Consider the following 19,256-nt stretch of genomic DNA (forward strand, 5'->3'; position numbering starts at 1 on the left):
TGATAAGAAAGTTAAATAGGGTCTTATAATGGGAAGTGTCAGGCAACCTTAATAATATGTGATGCTACCAACCCACTATATAACATATTTTTAAAAAAGTAAAAAAGAATTTTAAGGTGGCAAAGTCAAGCACTAAAATGTCAGAATTAATTTTGCTTAATTTTGCTAAGTAACCTCTCCTTGCACTACAGTAGCTTTGAGATGTTTTGGCCCTTTGGGTGCTCCACCAAAGGATGTGAGCATGCTGGTGTGCTCTCAGCTGAAGACTGCAAAGCAGTGTCTGCGGGCACATGCCTGGGCAGAGCAGCACCTTGTGCTCAGAATGAGAACATATAGGGAGGTATGAGCCTGCCACCACACAGTTCCTTCTTAATCATGAAGCCAACTCCACAGTAGAAGGAAAGGAGGGTGGGAAGTGGAGCACCCATAGGGATAAAACATCTCTACTTACCTTATAGTAACTTAAGTTCTTAATCTCTTCTTCTTCAAGTATATGCCCTCCATTGTAGGAGACCCCCAAGCAGTAACTCAGTGAGGAGGCAGGTGTTGTGGAGGTAAGTTCAGGACAGTTTGAAGGACTGCATCACGAGAGGCAGCGTCATCTCTGGAAGCAGATAAGATGGCATAACACTTGGCAAAAGTACCGATAAAAGACCAATTACCAGTCCTGCAGATTTCTGCTACGGCAACGTCCTTCAGAGGAGCTATAGCTGTGGACTGAGCTCCAGTGGAATGTGCTGTGCTACTCTGTAAAGGGGATGCACCCTAGCATTTTCACAGTAGGTCAAGATACAACCTGAAACCCTCTTAGCCTTTGTGTGTAAATCAGTTGGTCCTTCATCCTATCTGCAGATGATATCGATAGCCTGGGAGAGGTCTGGAATGGTTTAGTCCTGTCCAGATTGTAAGCAAGGGCCCTTCCAACAGCCAGTGAATGAAGGCTTGATTCTTCTCTGGAGGCATGAAGTTTTGGGTAGAAAACTGGTAGGAAGCAAGGATGGGGACATAGTATAACCTTGTATTTGTAGAAGGTGGGGCATGGTGGGTCTGCCATGAGTGCTCCCTGCTCCCCCGTTCACTTGCTGAAGAGATGGCAGCTAGAAATGAAATTTTGAGGGAGAAATGGAGGAGGGACCAGGCTGCCATCGGTTCCAAGAGTGGGGCGGATGGGTTTGTAGAGTATTTAAACCAGGCTGAAGTCCCATTTTGGGGCCGGCTGTCCCATGGGAGGAAACAAGTTGTATAGACCCTTGAGAAATCTGGTTGTTGTCGCGTGGGCAAAGACTGAGAAGTTCTGGATGGGTGAGTGAAGGCTGTGATGGCAGCCAGAGGTACACTGATAGAGCTCATTGAGGGACCCAGGTAGTGCAGGATCTTGGAAAGTGGAACTTCCAAGTATAGAGAAGATGAAAGGCAGAACCAGGATTGGAAGCACTTCCACTTTTGGAGGTAAGTCTTGTGAACACTGGGCTTTCGACTGAATAAAAGAGCTGACTGAACCCTATCCAGAATGGTCAGTTCCATGTTTGAGAGCCATTGAGGAGCCATGCTTTCAGATTCAGGGAGGAAGTGCTGGGATGGATGAATTCTGTATAACTAGGTCCTTTGTGATAGGAAGTCTGAGAGATGTTACCTCTAAGAGGTGGATGAGGTCTGAATACCACACCTGTTTCAGCTAACCAGGTGCAATAAGAATAGCACTTGCTCCTTCTTGGGGCAGCTGGAGAAGGATCTTGAGGATTAATGGTATAGGTGGGTAAGCATAAAGAAGGATTCAGGGCCATGGTATCCATCAGAGTGTTCAGGCCATAACCTCCGTTGGAGTAGAACAGATGGCATTTTGCATCATTCATGGTAGCAAAGAGGTCTACCCCGGTATACCCCAAGTCTGGCAAACACCATGGAAGACAGAGTCTTTAAGCTCCCATTGTGATCCTGCCAGAAGTGTAGACTCAGGGATTCTGCAATTGCATTCAGGAGGCCTGCTAGATAGAAATATCAGCAGTCTATCTGATGGGAGATGCACCATTTCCACAGCCATAACGACTTTGCACATGAGGACTGGGATCTTGCTCTGCCCTGTAATACATTAGTACGCTGTTGTCCAGCATTATTCTGACAGTGATTCATATGGAGTGAAGTAAATGTTGGCAAACATCTTGTACTGCTTTAGCTCAAGGATATTGATATGGAGTGCCAATTCCTGTGCCAACCATTTGCTCAGTGCTGTCTCCCTCTATAGGTGAGCTCCCCATCCTTTCAGAGACATGTGTTGTGAGGATCTTCGGAAGTGCTGGATACAAAAACAGGGTTCCATCACAGACCCGCCTTGGGTCCTTCCACCAAGTACAAGAGTCCAACAGCTTCCAAGGCACTGTGACACGTTTGGAAACTCTGTGTCTTTTGGGGGGTATACACTGTTCTTATCCATGTCTAGAGGCACCTGAGGTGCATACTCTCATGAGGAGTCACATACATGGAGTCCAAGATATGGCCCAAGACCTGTAGACAAGTCCTCACTGTTGTTTCTGGGCTGCACTGTAAAGCTGATATTTGTTGGATAGGATGGAGACTCTCTCTTTTGGTAGGTAGGCTCGTGCTTGTGTCTAGAGTAGCTCTTATAAAGTCTATTCTCTGTAGTGAGGTTAGTATGGATTTTTTGTGGTTGATGTGAAGGCCCAGAAATTGGAATAGTGTTAATGCTCTGGACGTTGCTGACTGGACCTCTTGGGGCAACCAGACTTTGCAAAGCCAGTTGTCCAAATATGGGAACACTGATATTCCCCACTGATGGAGATGAGCCACTAACACTGAGAGAATCTTTGTGAACGCCCTCAGAGACATGGAGAGTCTGAAGGGGAGAACTCAATGTTGATAGTGATCTGCTCTACCATGAACAGGACCGGCTCTAGGCACCAGCAAAGCAAGCACATGTTTGGAGTGGCACAATTCCAGGGGCGGCATTCCGGCAATCTTTTTTTTTTCTTTTGTTGTTGTTGTTGCTTGGGCAGTTGAGCTCTCAGAGCTTGGGGCTGCAAATTTTTTGCTTGGGGCGGCAAAAAACCTAGAGCCGACCCTGATCACAAATCGTCCATGCTTATGGAAGGGGTGGCTACATGGAAGTAGGTACATGGCTACATGGAAGTAGGTACATGGCTACATGGAAGTAGGTATCCTGAAGATTGAGGGCAATGAACCAGTCTCCTGGATCTAGGGATGGAATTATGGTAGCTAAAATCAAGCATTCTGAAGTATTGTGCTAAGGACACAGTTATTTAAGTTCCTGCAGTTAAGGATTGGTCTCCACCCTCCACCTTTCTTGGGAACAAGGAAGTAATCAGAATAGAACCCTCTTCTACTGAACTCTGGTGGAACTGGTTCTATTGCTCCCAGAAGGAGGACGGAATGAACTTCTTGTTTTAGGAGTTCCTTGTGAGAAGGATCCCTGAGAAGGGATAGGGAGGAGGAGTGGGAAGGCGGAATAGAACTGAATGGAAGTAGATACAGTAGCCCATATTGGTGACCTCCACTATCCACCTCTTTGAGGTAAGGTACTCCCAGTTTGAGGTAGGTAGTGTGATAGTTGGTCTCCGAAGGGGGGTAGTCGCACAATAGATGATCCTTTGGAGTGGACTGCTTGATTTCCTTGACTGAGTTGTCACAAGTGCCTCTTAGAAAGTGTAGATGATTGGGTAGAAATGAGGTGGGAGGTCCCCATTTATGTGGTCTGGTCTTTCTCTTGAAGGGCTACTGAGGTCTTGGGAAAGCATGCCGATAGACTGGAATGGTTTCAATCTTTGAGCAGTTTGGGATCTACTAAAACATTTTTTCATTACAGGCACATAAATCCACAGTGACTGTAATGTTGCCCTGGAGTCCTTGAGTGTATGGAGAGAGGAGTCTGTATGTTCACTGAAGAGCTTAGGCCCTTCAAACGGGAGGTCTTCCACCGTGTTTTGAACTTTTCTGGTAGGCCTGAGGACAGGAGCCAATATGCTCTTCTCATGATAATCACTGTGGCCATGGACCTTGAAGCTGTGTCAGCAGCATCTAGGGCAGTTGCAGGAAGGCTTTCACAATCAACTGTCCTTCAATGACTATAGTCTGAAATTGATCTTTCTGGTCCTGTGGCAAGTGCTCAATTAAAATGTGTAAATTTGGAGTATGTGTTAAAATCATATTTTGTCACCAAGGCCTGGTAGTTGGCAATCTGAAATTGGAGAGCTGCTGAGGAGTAGCTCTTCCTTCCCAGCAAGTCTAGCTGGTTAGTTTCCTTGTCAGAAGGAGAAGGCCTAGAGTAAGCCTGATGATTCCTATCATTGGCTGCATCCTTTACAAGGAACTGGGGTTATGGTGGGAGAAGTAGTATTCCACTCTTTTGCATGGGATGTAGAATTTCTTATCTGCCCATTTATATGTTGGTGGGACTGTAGGAGATATTTGCCACAGGTTATGTCCGGGAGAGGATAAAGCCTTTAACTGGGACTGATGTTCAAGATGGCCACCAGGAATATTTCAGCTCTGGGACTTCCTCTAGTCGGATTTGAAATAAGTCCACTAGTTTTTCAATGAAGTTCTGGAAGGTCTTAAAATCATCAGTGTAGGAGGGCAAATGGAGGTGAGATCTCTATGGCCTAAGACTCTTGCTCTTCTTGTACATTGTCCAGTAGCAGAAAAGTGTGCAGTACCAATGTGTGTGGTATCATAGGACACTATGTAGGTTCTGATTGCTGGTATGGTATCAGTGCTTTCTCTTAGGCACCCAATGAAGTTGATCAACATAGTGGCTCCAGGGATCCCAGTAACCCCACTATGGAGAAGGATAAAGCAAGGGATTCCAGTGATAATCATAAACTCTGAGTTTATGATGTTTGGTAAGTTCCTTAGGATCCTCCTCATGAAAGGGACTCATGGGTGTGGGGTAGGGTAGTATGGTACTGGGATGGATCCTTGAATCAAATAGCTGAGTACGAGGAATCTTCCCTTGAACTAAACAGGGGTGGGAGGGTCCTTCAATGTTCTAACCAGTACTGAAGGCTGGAGACTTAAACAAGTCTCAACTTGCTATTTTCACAGTGGTACCGGGGAGATAACACTGGAAGATCTTCCCAGTACTGTTGACTCAGGTTCACCGGAGATAATGAGATCCTCTGATGAAAGGGACCTGGAAGGAGGTAGAGGGCTCTGATAGCCTTCACACAAAGTTTAGGTCAGTACTGGCTGGCGAAACGGAATCTGCTGTGGTACCAAGGTGATCATAGAGACATCTGCCCTTTCAGGGGTACAGTGAGATACCAGTACTGGGGCATGGATGGTATCCCTGAGTGTCTCACGGTGCCTCAATGTATCAGATAGTGCTGTTGCAGTGGTTGCTTTGGTGGTAGGTATGTCCAAACAGGGCTTCTTCACCTGAGAATGGGTCTTATGGGGTGATCTGGCCCTTTTCTTCATTTCCTTGGTTGGAGAGACTTTTTTCCTTCTTATTGTCTGGGGCTGCAGATGAGGGAATAATTGGGACGGAGGCAGCCTGCGATGTAGAAGCTGATGTATGTAAGGGAAGAGGACCTCTTTGGAGCTAGGGCATATTTCATAAATAGGAACTTAAGTCTAGTCTCCCAGTCTTTCTTACATCTGCCTTTGGAACCCAGACCGACCTTGCACTTACAAGGGTGGCAAGAGTAACCCCAGACTCTGCAGGCAGCTGGAGTGTCTGTCACTGTGGGGAAAGGACCTGTGGGAAATCTCACAGGTCTTAAACCCTGGGGTCCAGGGCATGACAAATTGTGCTCTTCCACAAATGACTGAAGAAGGAGAGAAGGGGAAGGTGCTCCACTCCCTAACTATCACAACAGTGCTAAATAAAATAAAGGTATCCAATGAAATAAAGAATTCACAAAGACAAGGCAGGAAGCTGAATACAGCAGATGGCAAAACTCTCCGTCTTGAGCTGCAGGTGGTTAAGAAGGAATTGAGTGTTGGTGGGTTTGAGCTTCCCTATATAGTCTCCTTCTAAGCAGGAGATGCTGCCCTGTGCAGGCATGGGCCCATGGACACTACTTTGCACTTTCGGACCGAGTATATGGGCATGCCTACCATGGAGCACCCGTAGGGACATATACTTGAAGAACTTTAATGAGGTTCCCTTGTGTATATGCACTATGATAATCTTTCCCAATATCACAGTATTTGGCAGAGTAAGGAATAGAACCCAGTTCTCCTGAGTCCCAATCTAGTGCCTTAAACACAAGAAAACATCCTTTCTCCTTCTGCAATCACTACCTCATTCATTGCCCATCCTGTGCACTGTATGAAAAGAGGTTCCTGTAGAATAAAAAGTATGTGATCACAAAATTAAAGACTGTATCATAGAATCATAGGTCTGGAAGGGACCTTGAGAAGTCATCTAGTCTAGCCCCCTACGCTGAGGCAGGACCAAGTATGCCTAGACCATCCCTGACAGGTGTTTGTCCAGCCTATTCTTAAAACCCTCCAATGATGGGGATTCCACAACATCCCTTAGAAGCCCATATCTAATATCTAACCTAAATCTCCCTTGCTGCAGATTAAACCAATTACTTATTATCCTAACTTCAGCAGAGATGGAGAACAACTGATCACTGTCTTATTTATAAATTTTTTTAACATATTTATCAGCTGCACCCTCAGTCTTCTTTTCTCAAAACTAATGTGCCAACCAGTTTGCTCAGAGAGTATCTAAATAGGCTTTGGGGCACATTAGACTTGGTTATGAGTTAGCTAGTTTAGATCCTCCAGCCAATGTTAGAGTCCATTTTACTAGGGCCCAGGCAGCCTCCGCTGCTTCCTTGCAAAACATCCCCATTTTGGATATCTGTATAGCAACTACTTGGGTTTCAGTACATACTTTTACCAAGCATCATGCCATAGTTGAAGGATCCAGGTTGGATGGTTTAACTTTTCCTCATAGTTCAGGTTTTCTAAACCTTTTATCATTTTTGTTGGTCTCCACTGGACATACTCCAATTTGTCCACATCTTTCTTAAATTTAGAACTGGACACAATACGCCAGCTGAGGCAACTCCTGTGCTGAGTAGAGTGGAACAATTACCTACTGGGTCTGACATACAACACTCCTGTTAATACACCCCAGAATATATTAGCTTTTTTTGCAACTTCATCACGTTGTTGACTCATATTCCATTTGTGATCTACTGTAACTCCCAGATCCTTTAAGTGGTACTATCATCTAGCCAGTTATTCCCCATTTTGCTTTTTGTGCATTTAATTTTTTCTTCCTTGGTGCAGTACTTTTCACTTGTCTTTATTGAATTTCATCTTGTTGATTTCAAACCAGTTCTCCAATTTGTCAAGGTTGTTTCGAATTCTAATCCTGTCTTCCAGAGTGCTAATAACTCCTCTTACCTTGATGCCCTCCACAAATTTTATAAGTATACCTTGCACTCCATTATCCAAGTCATTAATGAAAATATGAAATAGTACCAGACCAAGGACAGACCCTTGGGGGGCTCCACTAGATATATCCCTCTCCCCCAGTTTGCCAGTGACATATTGATAACTACTCTTTAAATACTTCTACACTACATGCTCCTTATGGCAGTGTGTAAAGTACAACACACTGCACTCTCCCCTAGCAGAGATATAAATAGTAGTGTAGATGGTGATGCACTGCTTTGGTGAATAAAGGAAGGCCTGAACCCAGGTATGTACCCAACATGGCTTTCTACATACCCAAACAGTGCCTCCTCCATCTACACTGCTATTTTTAACAATGTAGTGTCCTGCTGCCTACCCACTACCAGAGTCTTTCCCCACTGCAGGGAAAGGCTCCAGCAGCAGGGAAAAGCTCTGGTGTGAGGAGACAGCGGACAGAGACTCTGGCAGCTCCCCACAGCCACAGCCTTTCCCTGCTGCCTCCCTTGCCAGAGCCTTTCACATCGCAGCATGCTTTTCTCTGTGGAGTGTAGCTATACATCCCTACACACTGCCATCAATGATGTGCAGTGTAGACATAGCCTTTGAGTATGATCTTTCAACAAATTTTGCACCCACCGTATAGTAATTTCATCTAGTACACATTTCCCAAGTTTGTTTATGAGACTGTCATGAGGGACTGTGTCAAAAACCATAATAAAATCAAGATATATCACATCTTCTGCTTCTCCCCTATCCGCTAGGCCAGTAACCCTGTCAAAGAAGGAAATTAGGCTGGTTTGGGATGATATGTTCTTAAAAAATCCATGCTGGTTATTCCTTATAACCTTATTATCCACTAAGTGCTTACAAAATGTTTAATAATTTGCTTCAATATCTTTCCAGGTACCCAATTAGGCTGACTGGACTATAATCCCCTGGCTCATCTTTGTTATCCTTTTAAAAGATAGGTCCCCTCTAGAAAGACAGGTATAAGATCATAATATGTATATTCACAAGGGAGCCAAATTAAGGATGCACAGAACATGTATTCTGGCATTTCCTAACTGAAGCATTTGCAAAGGCTCTATTCCCCCACCCCACCCCCACCCTTTTTTTTTTTTAAGATTTTGATCTTTCATATCAACATATGCTTAGGTTTGAATTAAAAAATTATGAGAAATGACTTACCCTCCAGGACACAGGTAATGGTACTGACTGCCTCAGTTGCCTTTTGTCTTTGTAGTGGCTCATTAAAATAGTCCACTGACAGATGATGGAGTAAGTGCTTCTTGCTCACTTCATCACATATAGGGGTCTGTTTAAACAAGTAAACATGGTTAGTAACATAAAACAATACAAAGTGAGGTAAGAATTTGACAGGGATAGGCATGGATATTAATATGAATGATGACATGCAATGAGATAAATGGACCTCTTCTATAGGAAGTAATAGCCATTTGGAATGAGTTAAAAAATAAAGGCCTGACTTCCTTGTGGCAATGACAGTTCCCAGGGTATTTGCCTTCCAGTATTCTGAACAAACTTGAGATTGGTTAATGAGATTCTGCCTATCTAAAACTTCTCTTTGATTACAGTATTTTGCCTTTCCTATCCTAATCTGTAGTGTTTCTTTTTCATACTCAAAAAGTGGATGCTCTGTTTTTGTTCAAATTTTACATATAAAAAAATCACCTCTGGGCAGAGACCAGACCTAGAAAGATTTTACTCCTCAAGAGGTAAGTTTGAAAAAGTTATTAGCAACTGAAAAAGAGAGTTTTCAATGCAAAAACTTATGCAACTTTAACTAGTTGTCAGTAGCATGTCAGCTATATTTCAGCCATGGGATCAATTTTACTACCAATGTAAGCAAGTGCAATTTCAGTGACATTGGGGGAACTTGTATCTTCTTATTCAAGTGATGAATTTGACCCAGGGTGCTCATATTGGTTCAAATTCTGGTTTCAGCTTCACTGGAGTAACTCCAGATTTACAATGGTGTCGCAAGGAACAGATTTTGCCCAGTAGTTCCTGTTTGTTGTGTTTTAGTGAACGTTTGATAGTGTTACAATATCTAAAGAAACCATAGAAAGCTGTATGGTTCTGAAGAAAAACATAATATGAAGTGCATTTTTAAAAAGTGCACTTTTCTTGCCAAATCATCTATTCTAATGTTTTTCATAACTGGGTGAAGCAATAATCCTTGAGGAGAAGTTGAATCTAAACTGCATGTCCTGGTACCTTCTTCTCCCATCAATGAAATCATGCCACTGAAACCATCTATATTGTTCCACTTGCTATTCTGCATTTGTTTACAGTAGAGATGCTTGGGGAATTTCTGACAAAACAGGGTTTTGCTGGAAAATGCCAATTCATCAAACCTGAAATGTTTTGATGAAACATGTCAGGCTCAATGAACCACAGACTAGCTTTCGATGGAACCCTGCCTGGTTCCTGGCAGCTTGTCTAGTGGACTGCTAGGAACCCCAGGCTTCTGATGTTCATAGTTCTGCACAGCTCCACTATGTGTATTGTCCCAGGGCCAGAGATGCAGGACTTCCATATTCTGCAGCTCTTGGGAAGCCTTACCATGCAGACTGCCCTGGGGGCAAGGACCCCAGGGCTTCTAGATTCCCATGCCAACTAGCTCACAGGCTGCACAAATCCGACAACCTGGTGAGCCAGCTTCCCTGAGAGTCAGTCTGGGAAGACAGCTGGCCTGGGAGTCTAGAAACCTTAGGGTCCCTGCCCCAAGCAGTTCACATGGTGGGGCTTCCCAGGAACCATGGGATCCCTGGCAGCTGATGACTGAAATTTACATGAATCATGTTATTTTCAGTCAGCAACTGCTAGAGTCCCAGGGCACATATCTCATTTTGGAAATACCAAATGTTGGTATTTCCAAAACAAAAATTGTACAGAATTTCCAATTAATGGGAAATTTCAAAAAATTTGGGTTTGGTACACATCAAACCAAATTTTGAAATAGCTAATTTCACACAAACTAGAAAATCTGCCAATTCTAATTTGGAGTAGCAGAGTCATAATTATGGCTCATTTGACTTTGCACACTTGGTTGTCATCAACATAGGTGTCATCAACCGTAACCTGCATTGGATTTCATTTTCCAAAGCACTGAAGATCTCATCATCACCAAAATCAGTTTTGGAGCCAATGTCTCTGCTAGGTAACTGGAAATTGAATATGCTTCCATGGCTGAGCCTGCATTTCATTTGGTTTGCACTGGGACCACAAGTAAGTACAAGGAGAACCTAAAAGTCCCAAAAAATGAAAAAGGGAAAAATGGCATAGCATCGTGCAATATGTTTCTTGGGAATGATAACGATTTTTAGTACCTCAATCAACCATGGAAGGTCTGTAACTCCAACATTAAATAAAGTTACTCATAAAATGATTTAATTTAGGGAAGGTCTATGTTAGGATATAGATATTCAGGCCTGTCTGTAAAGGCCTGTACTTTAAGAATTTAGGTGTATTCTTATCACTTGGCTAGTTAGAGGTATAAAAGAAAGAATCAAAATCACTATCTGCCAGTGTAAGGTCCTTCTCTTACTGTGACAGTCTGAGGCCCTGTTCTTAGGCTAAGGCCTTTGGCTAAACAGCAGAGGCAGCCATAAGCTAGGAAGCGAACAGTCACATCCTCACATTCCAAACTAGTCACATTGAAATAAGGTGCTACTGGGCTGTCAGACACTATCAGGACAGGATTGTATTCCTATCACCTCCAGAGAAAGGGAAGTGCCTAGAAAATGTAAAAGGAAACTTAGTTTGATAGCATCCTGTCTGGCAAGAACTCACTTATCAATAGCTGGGATGTGAAATCCTCACTTCTGTATTGTTTTGTCATTATAGTTCCCACTTTGCCATTGTTTGTCTGTATAGTCTCTGTCTGGTTCTGTGATTGTTTCTGTCTGCTGTATAATTAATTTTGCTGGCTGTAATCTAATTAAGGTGGTGGGATATAATTGGTTAGCTAATCATGTTACAATATGTTAGGATTGGTTAGTTAAATTTCAGTAGAATGATTGTTTAAGGTATAGCTAAGAATATTACTATATAAATTAGGGGCAAACAGGAAGTAAGTTGGGATTCGAAAATAAGGGAAAAAGAACTTGTATTTAAGCTTGCTGGAAGTTCACCCCAATAAACATCGAATTGTTTGCACCTTCGGACTTTGGGTATTGTTGCTCTCTGTTCATGCGAGAAGGACCAGGGAAGTGGGAGAGTGAAGGAATAAGCTCTCTAACAGTCTACACTACTGCTTAAGTCAATCTAACCTACGTCACTTGGGGTGTGAAAAGGACAGCCTCCTGAGTGATGCAAGTTACAGCGACTTACGCTCTTCCCACACCGGCACTATGTCAGTGGGAGATGCTCTCCTGCTGACATAGCTTCTGCATCTCCTGGAGGTGGAGTAATTATGCTGACAGGAGAGCGCTCTCCCGCTGACATAGCTTCCGCATCTCCTGGAGGTGGAGTAATTATGCTGACAGGAGAGCGCTCTCCCGCTGACATAGCTTCTGCATCTCCTGGACGTAGGGTAATTATGCTGACAGGAGAGCGCTCTCCCATCAGCATACAGTGTCTTCACCAGACGTACAACAGGGGCGCAGGGCTGCATCAGTGCAAAAGTCTGTTATGGAATGTTAATTAAATTCCAGTTCCAGTGTATTTTTTTAAATTTCCCAATATTACACAGAATGTTAACATATTTTAATCTACATATATTTTAAACGTTTATGAAAATATTTCTGTTACAGCAAAATCTTCTCTGCTTTCATTCACACATAACTTTCTAAAAAGTTTTCCTTTTGCTGTGAAATGTTATCTGCTTCTTTCTCAGCTGAAAGGAGATTTAGCTTTAAAGACCAAAGAAGCAAATGCTAGCTTATATCTATAAATACAGCATTCTATTTCTTAATGGGATTGTGTTTGTGCTTTTGAGCAATTTCTGTTCTAAAACTGACAAAGCTATAAGGATTTTAGATTTAGATAATTCATTACCGAGTTTTGTTGACAGCTACTGGACTGTGATTTGGGAACTTTTCGATCTTCCCCGTAATCTTCTATCCCTAAGGACATATTTTTATTCCTCCTATTGCTTCTATCTTTGACTTCTTCGGCCGGTAAAGGTGACATTTCAAAGGAGCAAAGTGACTTTGTATCATATCCTTTAGCAGCCAATGCCTAAAAGTAAACAAACAAAAAACATAGCTGATACTCTAGATACAGAGTTAGGATATCAGTAAGGGAGAAGTACTGTAGTGCTCTATAATTCTTGTTAACAATTATCATTTCATATAGGTGGTTAAAATACTAACTTTATGTTTCTGGTGCAAGCTGCTCACTGAAGGTATTAGGAAGGATTTCCCACTCCATATAGAGAATTGAGCAATTGGTTACATGCAGTGTTTGTGTACAAACAGATACTCCCCCTGTCAGAGGCAAAATATAAAACTTTGGATCATTCATACCAATCAACTCCTATTTTTCTGTGTACATATTACAGATTGTACAGAATCAGTTTAAAATTTGAGTATTAGCACATCTATCCACTTCCCAAAATGAGGACCTAAACACTGAAAATCACAACCTCTGTTGGGTATCTTCAGGACCGCAGTCACACAGTGGTCTGCTGTCATCGCTCCAATCTGTGTTTTCACCGATATTTCAAATATACAAGAATCCTGCTCTCTAGGAGCCTGATCCATTGAAGTCAACTGGAGTCTTTTCATGGTCTCCAATTGGCTTTCGATCAAACTCTAAAGCTGTCAAAGAATAGAATTATTGTATGTTTCAATACCCAGCCTACCCACAAGAATGGGCCAGCTGAGCAATGGAATAAAAAAAAAAAACATTCCTGTGTCCTTATGGAAACTACAGGTTGGTGGAATTTTAGACCCGTCAGCCTTAACAATACTATTTTGCTTACAGTACCATGAACTAATGTTGCATTTTTATGTTCACTACTCACACTTTTCTGTTCTCTACTCTCACGTACTTTTTATGAGTGAGGCATTGTTTCTATTTGCTCTAGAAAGCACTCTGATAACTTTGAATAAGGTAGTAGCCGGCACCTGTTCTCATCAGTGATCACAGTGTCATTGTTTATACACACTCAAAGATAAGGAGGGACTGATAAATACCACTACAAATGTTATATATTGCAAGTGGAGAGTGCCAAACATTAACAAGGGAATAGTTTATGGACCTCTTGCTCTTTTTTCAACAGTTCCATGGCTTCCTGAAACTTCCTTTCCTTTGCCTCAGTTTCAGCAATAGTAGCTTTGTTCTGCTCTTCATATGCCATAGTCACTACAGCCAGGATCAAGTTGATCAGATAAAATGAACCCACAAAGATGACCAGCATAAAAAAGAGCATGTAGATTTTTCCAGAAGCTCTGAGAGTCTGTAAGCACAAAGTACACACTAAAGTAAGGAGTCTGACATGACACTTCTAGTGTAATTAGATTAGTTAATGGTCATAAAGCATATTGAAAATGTAAAGCACTATATGACAGTAGTAAATATTATTTTAAGGTGTTTTTAAAAACCTTGGTTACATTTCCATATTCCTGAATAAAATGCTTTAAAAAAACCCTTTAAACCCCCACAACCTATTTGGGCTTCCGTTCCCACTTCCTTACCAACCTCAATGAAGCCCTAATGATCTTCCTGATGGTGGCTAGTAGACCGCAGTTTGGGTGAACAGAAAGGGAGCTGCACGTCTGAGGGGAAGGCTCTGTTGTGCTACTGGAGCACTGCACAGTGACATCTCAGTCCCCTTCTGCTGCACTACACTCCCCGGGATTAGGGTTCATTTAAAGGGCTGTGGAAGCATTATGTTGCCCCCTTGCAGGAAGTCTGGCAAACACTGCAGTACAAAGAGGCTATGCTCTTGCCAAACAGCCATTAAATAGGAAGAATTTTAGTCAGATTCAGAGGTGCAAAGCTTTGTATTATGTTACCGCTCCCAGTCCCTTGTGGTCCCCCTTTTTGGGGATATATATGTAGCATGTTTTGAATCTTTCCTCCAGGCCAGTAAAATCTTCTGCCCTCTACTTATTGACCCATCATACAACAAGCTATTAAGTGTTTTTCATGATGTTTAATTTCCTTGTAAAAATTCTTTATTGAAAGCAGCAGAAGCTTCGTATAGTGAGTTAGCTGTAATACTCTCATCATATGGATGTGCACAGTTTAGTCACTTATTCTGTGACTTCACCTATCGTTTTAGACTTCTTTTCCTCTTTTTACTTTAAATACTTTATACATTTATCCAACTACATTACTGCTTTATTTAATATTTGAATTAAGTAAATCTGATACCTGTTGATAGAGACGCTCCCAGTAATCTTGTGTCATCAGGCGGAACAAGGAAAGAAAGGCCCAGCCAAATGTATCAAAACTTGTGTAGCCATAATCAGGATTTTTCCCAACTTTTAGACATACATATTTATCTGGACAGGAGCTACAGATGATGAATAAAGAGTGATGAAAACTTAAAAGGTCTAAATTTAAAGGCAAATAGCTTCAGTTCCTTTGAAAACTCAGATTATACACTCAGTTATACTACAACTGAAATATAAGGACTCTCTTCTTCCATGAGACCTGCAAACACTAACCCATGCTAAGCAAATATCCTCCACACCCTTACAATATTTTGTTGAGAAAGAGGGCCATAAAGTGGAAGGGCAGAGAGAGTAATACAAAAACACACGTACACAAAAATATGTTAAATATTATTTTGTATATATATATAATATTATTTCCCATTCTAAGTTAACATTTCCTCTGCTTCTTTTAATGCACCTTGTCTTAAACACGGGCCCAGTTCTGTGGAGTTACACATGTGCATAGTCTGATTGGCAATTTATTTGAGCATGAGCTTTCGTGAGCTACAGCTCACTTCAATGCATCTGATGAAGTGAGCTGTAGCTCACGAAAGCTCATGCTCAAATAAATTGGTTAGTCTCTAAGGTGCCACAAGGACTCCTTTTCTTTTTGCGAATACAGACTAACACGGCTGTTACTCTGAAACCTGTCATAGTCTGATTGAAATCATTGGAAGAATTGGTGCTGGAGTAACTGTTTAGAAGACCTACCTTCTGCCTTTTACACTGTAAACTAAGGTTATCTTTAGACTCTGAACTACAGTCAGAGGCTGACTGAATATGCATTAGACAGAGTGGCATCAGGGTAACACATTATAAAAGTTGTTTCCGAGCCTACGTGCCTTGGGAGATGCCAGGATGACAATCATGATGAGGATGACTAACACTTCAGGTGCTTTTGCAAGGGATGGTGTGAATTTATGGATGCCAGATCTCATTCTGTATTCTCTCTATCTACCTTGCTCGGTGGAGCATTTGTGATTTTGCTAACTGTGTTAATGAAACTATTGCAAATTCAAGGTTTTTCTAAGTGTAAGTGTTGCAACTGTGCACATCGGGGTTCCCAATTTAACAGTAATTCTAACAACACTGGGCCTGATCTTGAGACTAGAACCTACTAAACGTCTGAGTGTTGTCAACTGGGGATTCTGGAGAAACAGAAGAGGAAGAAGGAAGATCAGAAGAGAGCTGAAATCACTGAAGAAGGGAGCGCTGTGACAGCTAGGTTGTCATGACAGAGCAAATGGACTGCAGTAGAGGGAAAGACGACTATAGAGAAATAAGCATGATGACCATAGTATAAGGAACCAAGACATATGAGTGTGTATGCCAGAGATGATAAAGTTGGACGTTGTGTATGTATGTTTGTTACTCTGTATACAATTTTAATGTTTTAGGTAAGAACTTGCTGTCAGCATTCTACATGTGATTGATCACGGCATGTAGAATGTAACCACTTAAAAGCTATTTCCAACTGTATGGTATTGCAGTATTGGGTACTTTGATATGCATACCTGTGCTAATGAGATTTGTATTTTGTTTCTTGAGATATGCTTTTAAGGTTTATTGTATCAGGGAATATTGATATATTAAATTAAGATTTTTTTTTGGAAGAATTACTGCCTGAGTGTCAATCCTTCAATCGGAAGGCTGTATCCGTGTCCTCCCAAGAGTCAACAAAGTTAGTCTACCCTGGGGAGTTCTTGAAGGGTCAGGGAGAAAACCTTAGTAAAACCCTGGCAATTCCTCTTGGGCAAACCACCCCCTTCCACCTACCAAAACAGAGAAACTGACAAGTGGGTTACTGCCTCAGAGTGGAGGTCCTTCCAGATTTACATTTCTTTGCCTGTATTAAATTAATCCTATGGTCAGAGTTCCCACATCTCACTGACACATCAATTCTGCCTGTCCCCCAGCTCCAACATCAGATCAGCCCCACAGCCCACACCCAGACCCTAGATCAGTGTGCCCTCCCAACCGCACATCTGCTGTACCCCATCAATTCTGCCCCTACATCTGCCCACACCCCTCACAAGTTCTTCCCTTCCCCCTGGCATCCTCACTTCTCCTCCTCCTCCTCTTATGGTGAGTGAAAGGGGAGAGACTCTGCCTCCTTCCTGCAGGGTTGAAATTTGTGAGGGGGCTGGAGTTTCTTGCATTATCAAGAAACAAAAACACTCTATATCTTGTCCCTGACCTTTTAAATCCTGTCTGATGTCCTGGGTAGAGGAGAGGAAGTGCAGCTGAGTCCCCCCTGCCTATTTGTCAGTCCTATCCTTCTACACCCTCAGGGTAGGAACAGATTTGGGTTAAATTTTATTTTTTTCTGAAATGAAAACACTGAAGTTAACCCTACTTCCATCTCCACCTCTCATTCTTTTGAAATGTAATTCATTAAATGGAAGTGTATTAAATACATTTCTGAGAAGAAAGTTAAAGTAATTGCAAGAACATCTGCCAGAAGGCCGAGGAAGAACTTAGATCTGAGTATAGAAACCAGGGGCTCAAACTCTATCCCCTGTCATTCATTAAACTGTCTTTTATTTGTTATATTTTTATTATCCTTGCTCCCATTTTGTTGTCTTTAGGAACTTGAAATTTGCTCTTCACATTAGTCACTGCTGGGCTGAGTTAAGCCAAAAAGTACTGAAGCAAACAAAAAAGTTTAGAACCAAGAAAGGTTAACTGCACTTACCCAGCATCTGAGCTGTTGCCACACAATAAGATATCCATGGTGCCATTCTTCTTGAAAAAATTTTCTACAAGAAAAATGAAAGCATAATACATTCAAAATACTTTTTAACATGTACCTCCTAGATTAATATAACATGATAAATATCCAGTGAAATAAATATTGGCAAGGGCACATAGACACAAAAGGTAAAACAGACATTTGAGTAATTCAAAAATTTACTTACCTGTACAATAACTGGAGTTCTTTGAGGTGTGTGTGTGCGCGCATGTGCATATATATATTTCCACTCTTGGTTCACATGCATCTCTTGCATTAGAGATTGGAGTCTTTTGGCCATTTGGTCTGCACATGTGCCCTGAATGTCCTTGTGATCCTGTATCAAGGGTAGTGTATGCACACCAGACAGTTCCTTTGCAACTACAGAATCCACATGTAATAGGATTCTGTAGTAGTGGGGAAGGAGGGCAGGTCATATAGCATCTATATGGATAGTACATCTTGAAGAACTCCAGTTACTGTACAAGTTAAACATCTTTCTTCTGTGAGAGTTTCTCCCTATATGTATACTATTTTTGGCAATTCCCAAGCAGTGATCTGATATGAGGAGGTGAGTATTCAGAGTCTACCTAAACAGAGACTTCAGCACAACTCTTCCAAAAGAAGTGAACAACATGGATGCTTCCGCTATGGAAGGATGCTTGATAAAAGTATGTACTGAATCCCAAGTAGCTGCTGGACAGATCCAAAATGGGGATGCTTTGCAAGGATGCAGAAGAGGCTGCCAGTGCCCAAGCAGAATGGGCTCTACATTAACATAAACTACCTAAAATATAATAAGGTCTAATTCACCCCAAAACCCATTAAGATAATCTCTGGGCAGGAATTGGTTGGCCTTCATTGTGTCAGGAAATGATATAAACTGCCTTGGGGAAGCTCTGAAGGGCGTTGTCCTTTGCAAATAAAAGGCTAGCGACCTGCTAACATCCATATGTAATCTGGACTCTCCCTGGTTAGAATGTGGTTTTGGAAAGAATATGGATAAATGAATCATTTTGATTTAAATGCAATTCTGCATTTACCCTGGGAAGGAATTTTGGATCTGGCCTAAGAGACACCTTATCAGTAGGGAAAACCTGCCATGAGTCCCTGTATCTCCCCAATTCTCCAGGCTGATGTAATTGCTACATGTTGCTTGGGGTTCGAATGGAGGATCCACCAAACTTGCAAGCTTGCAAGAAAACTCATTAAGGTCCTGGGGAGATAGGGGAGGTTTCTTTACTGGTAGAAAAACCATAGGTCTCAGGAATTTAGACAGAGCAGTGGGAAGGCTCTTTACTGCCTTCCATAGGAGGGTGATATGCAGTGGTGGCTGTCATGTGGACTTTATCAAAACTAATCAAAAGTCCAGAGTTCCTTAGAGAGAGTAAATAGCCCAAGATAGGTATCTTTGTGTTAACAGGGCATAACTGATACTGTATGTACCCTGTTGTAAATCTTTTCTGCTTAGCAGTGTAGGTTTCTCTGGTAGAATTTTTCCTATTATTTATCAGAATGTTCAGGACATCTGAAAAAAAAAAAAACCTCTCTCTATCTGACATCCATCCATTAGCCATGCAATGAGATGGAGGGAGGAGGAGGTTGGACAACGGATGTTCCCATTGTCTTGGGATATCACATCTAATGTTTGGAGTAAAGGTCTTGGAGAAACTATCAGCTCCAGGTACCAAAACAACCTC

General features: G+C 42.0%; 1 protein-coding gene across 1 annotated transcript in view; it reads right to left on the reverse strand.

Annotated features, from left to right (window-relative positions):
• The window catches only part of LOC144260770 (sodium channel protein type 5 subunit alpha-like), a 98,652-nt gene that overhangs the window by 60,772 nt on the left and 18,624 nt on the right, over positions 1 to 19,256 (reverse strand). The window contains 8 exon segments of the mRNA XM_077809505.1: positions 8,602 to 8,728; positions 9,557 to 9,721; positions 10,436 to 10,490; positions 10,492 to 10,682; positions 12,436 to 12,618; positions 13,643 to 13,840; positions 14,761 to 14,902; positions 17,521 to 17,584. Coding sequence (XP_077665631.1) covers positions 8,602 to 8,728; positions 9,557 to 9,721; positions 10,436 to 10,490; positions 10,492 to 10,682; positions 12,436 to 12,618; positions 13,643 to 13,840; positions 14,761 to 14,902; positions 17,521 to 17,584 — 1,125 coding nt within the window.

Source organism: Eretmochelys imbricata, chromosome 2, assembly GCF_965152235.1.
Source record: "Eretmochelys imbricata isolate rEreImb1 chromosome 2, rEreImb1.hap1, whole genome shotgun sequence".
Classification (NCBI taxonomy): Eukaryota; Metazoa; Chordata; order Testudines; family Cheloniidae; genus Eretmochelys; species Eretmochelys imbricata.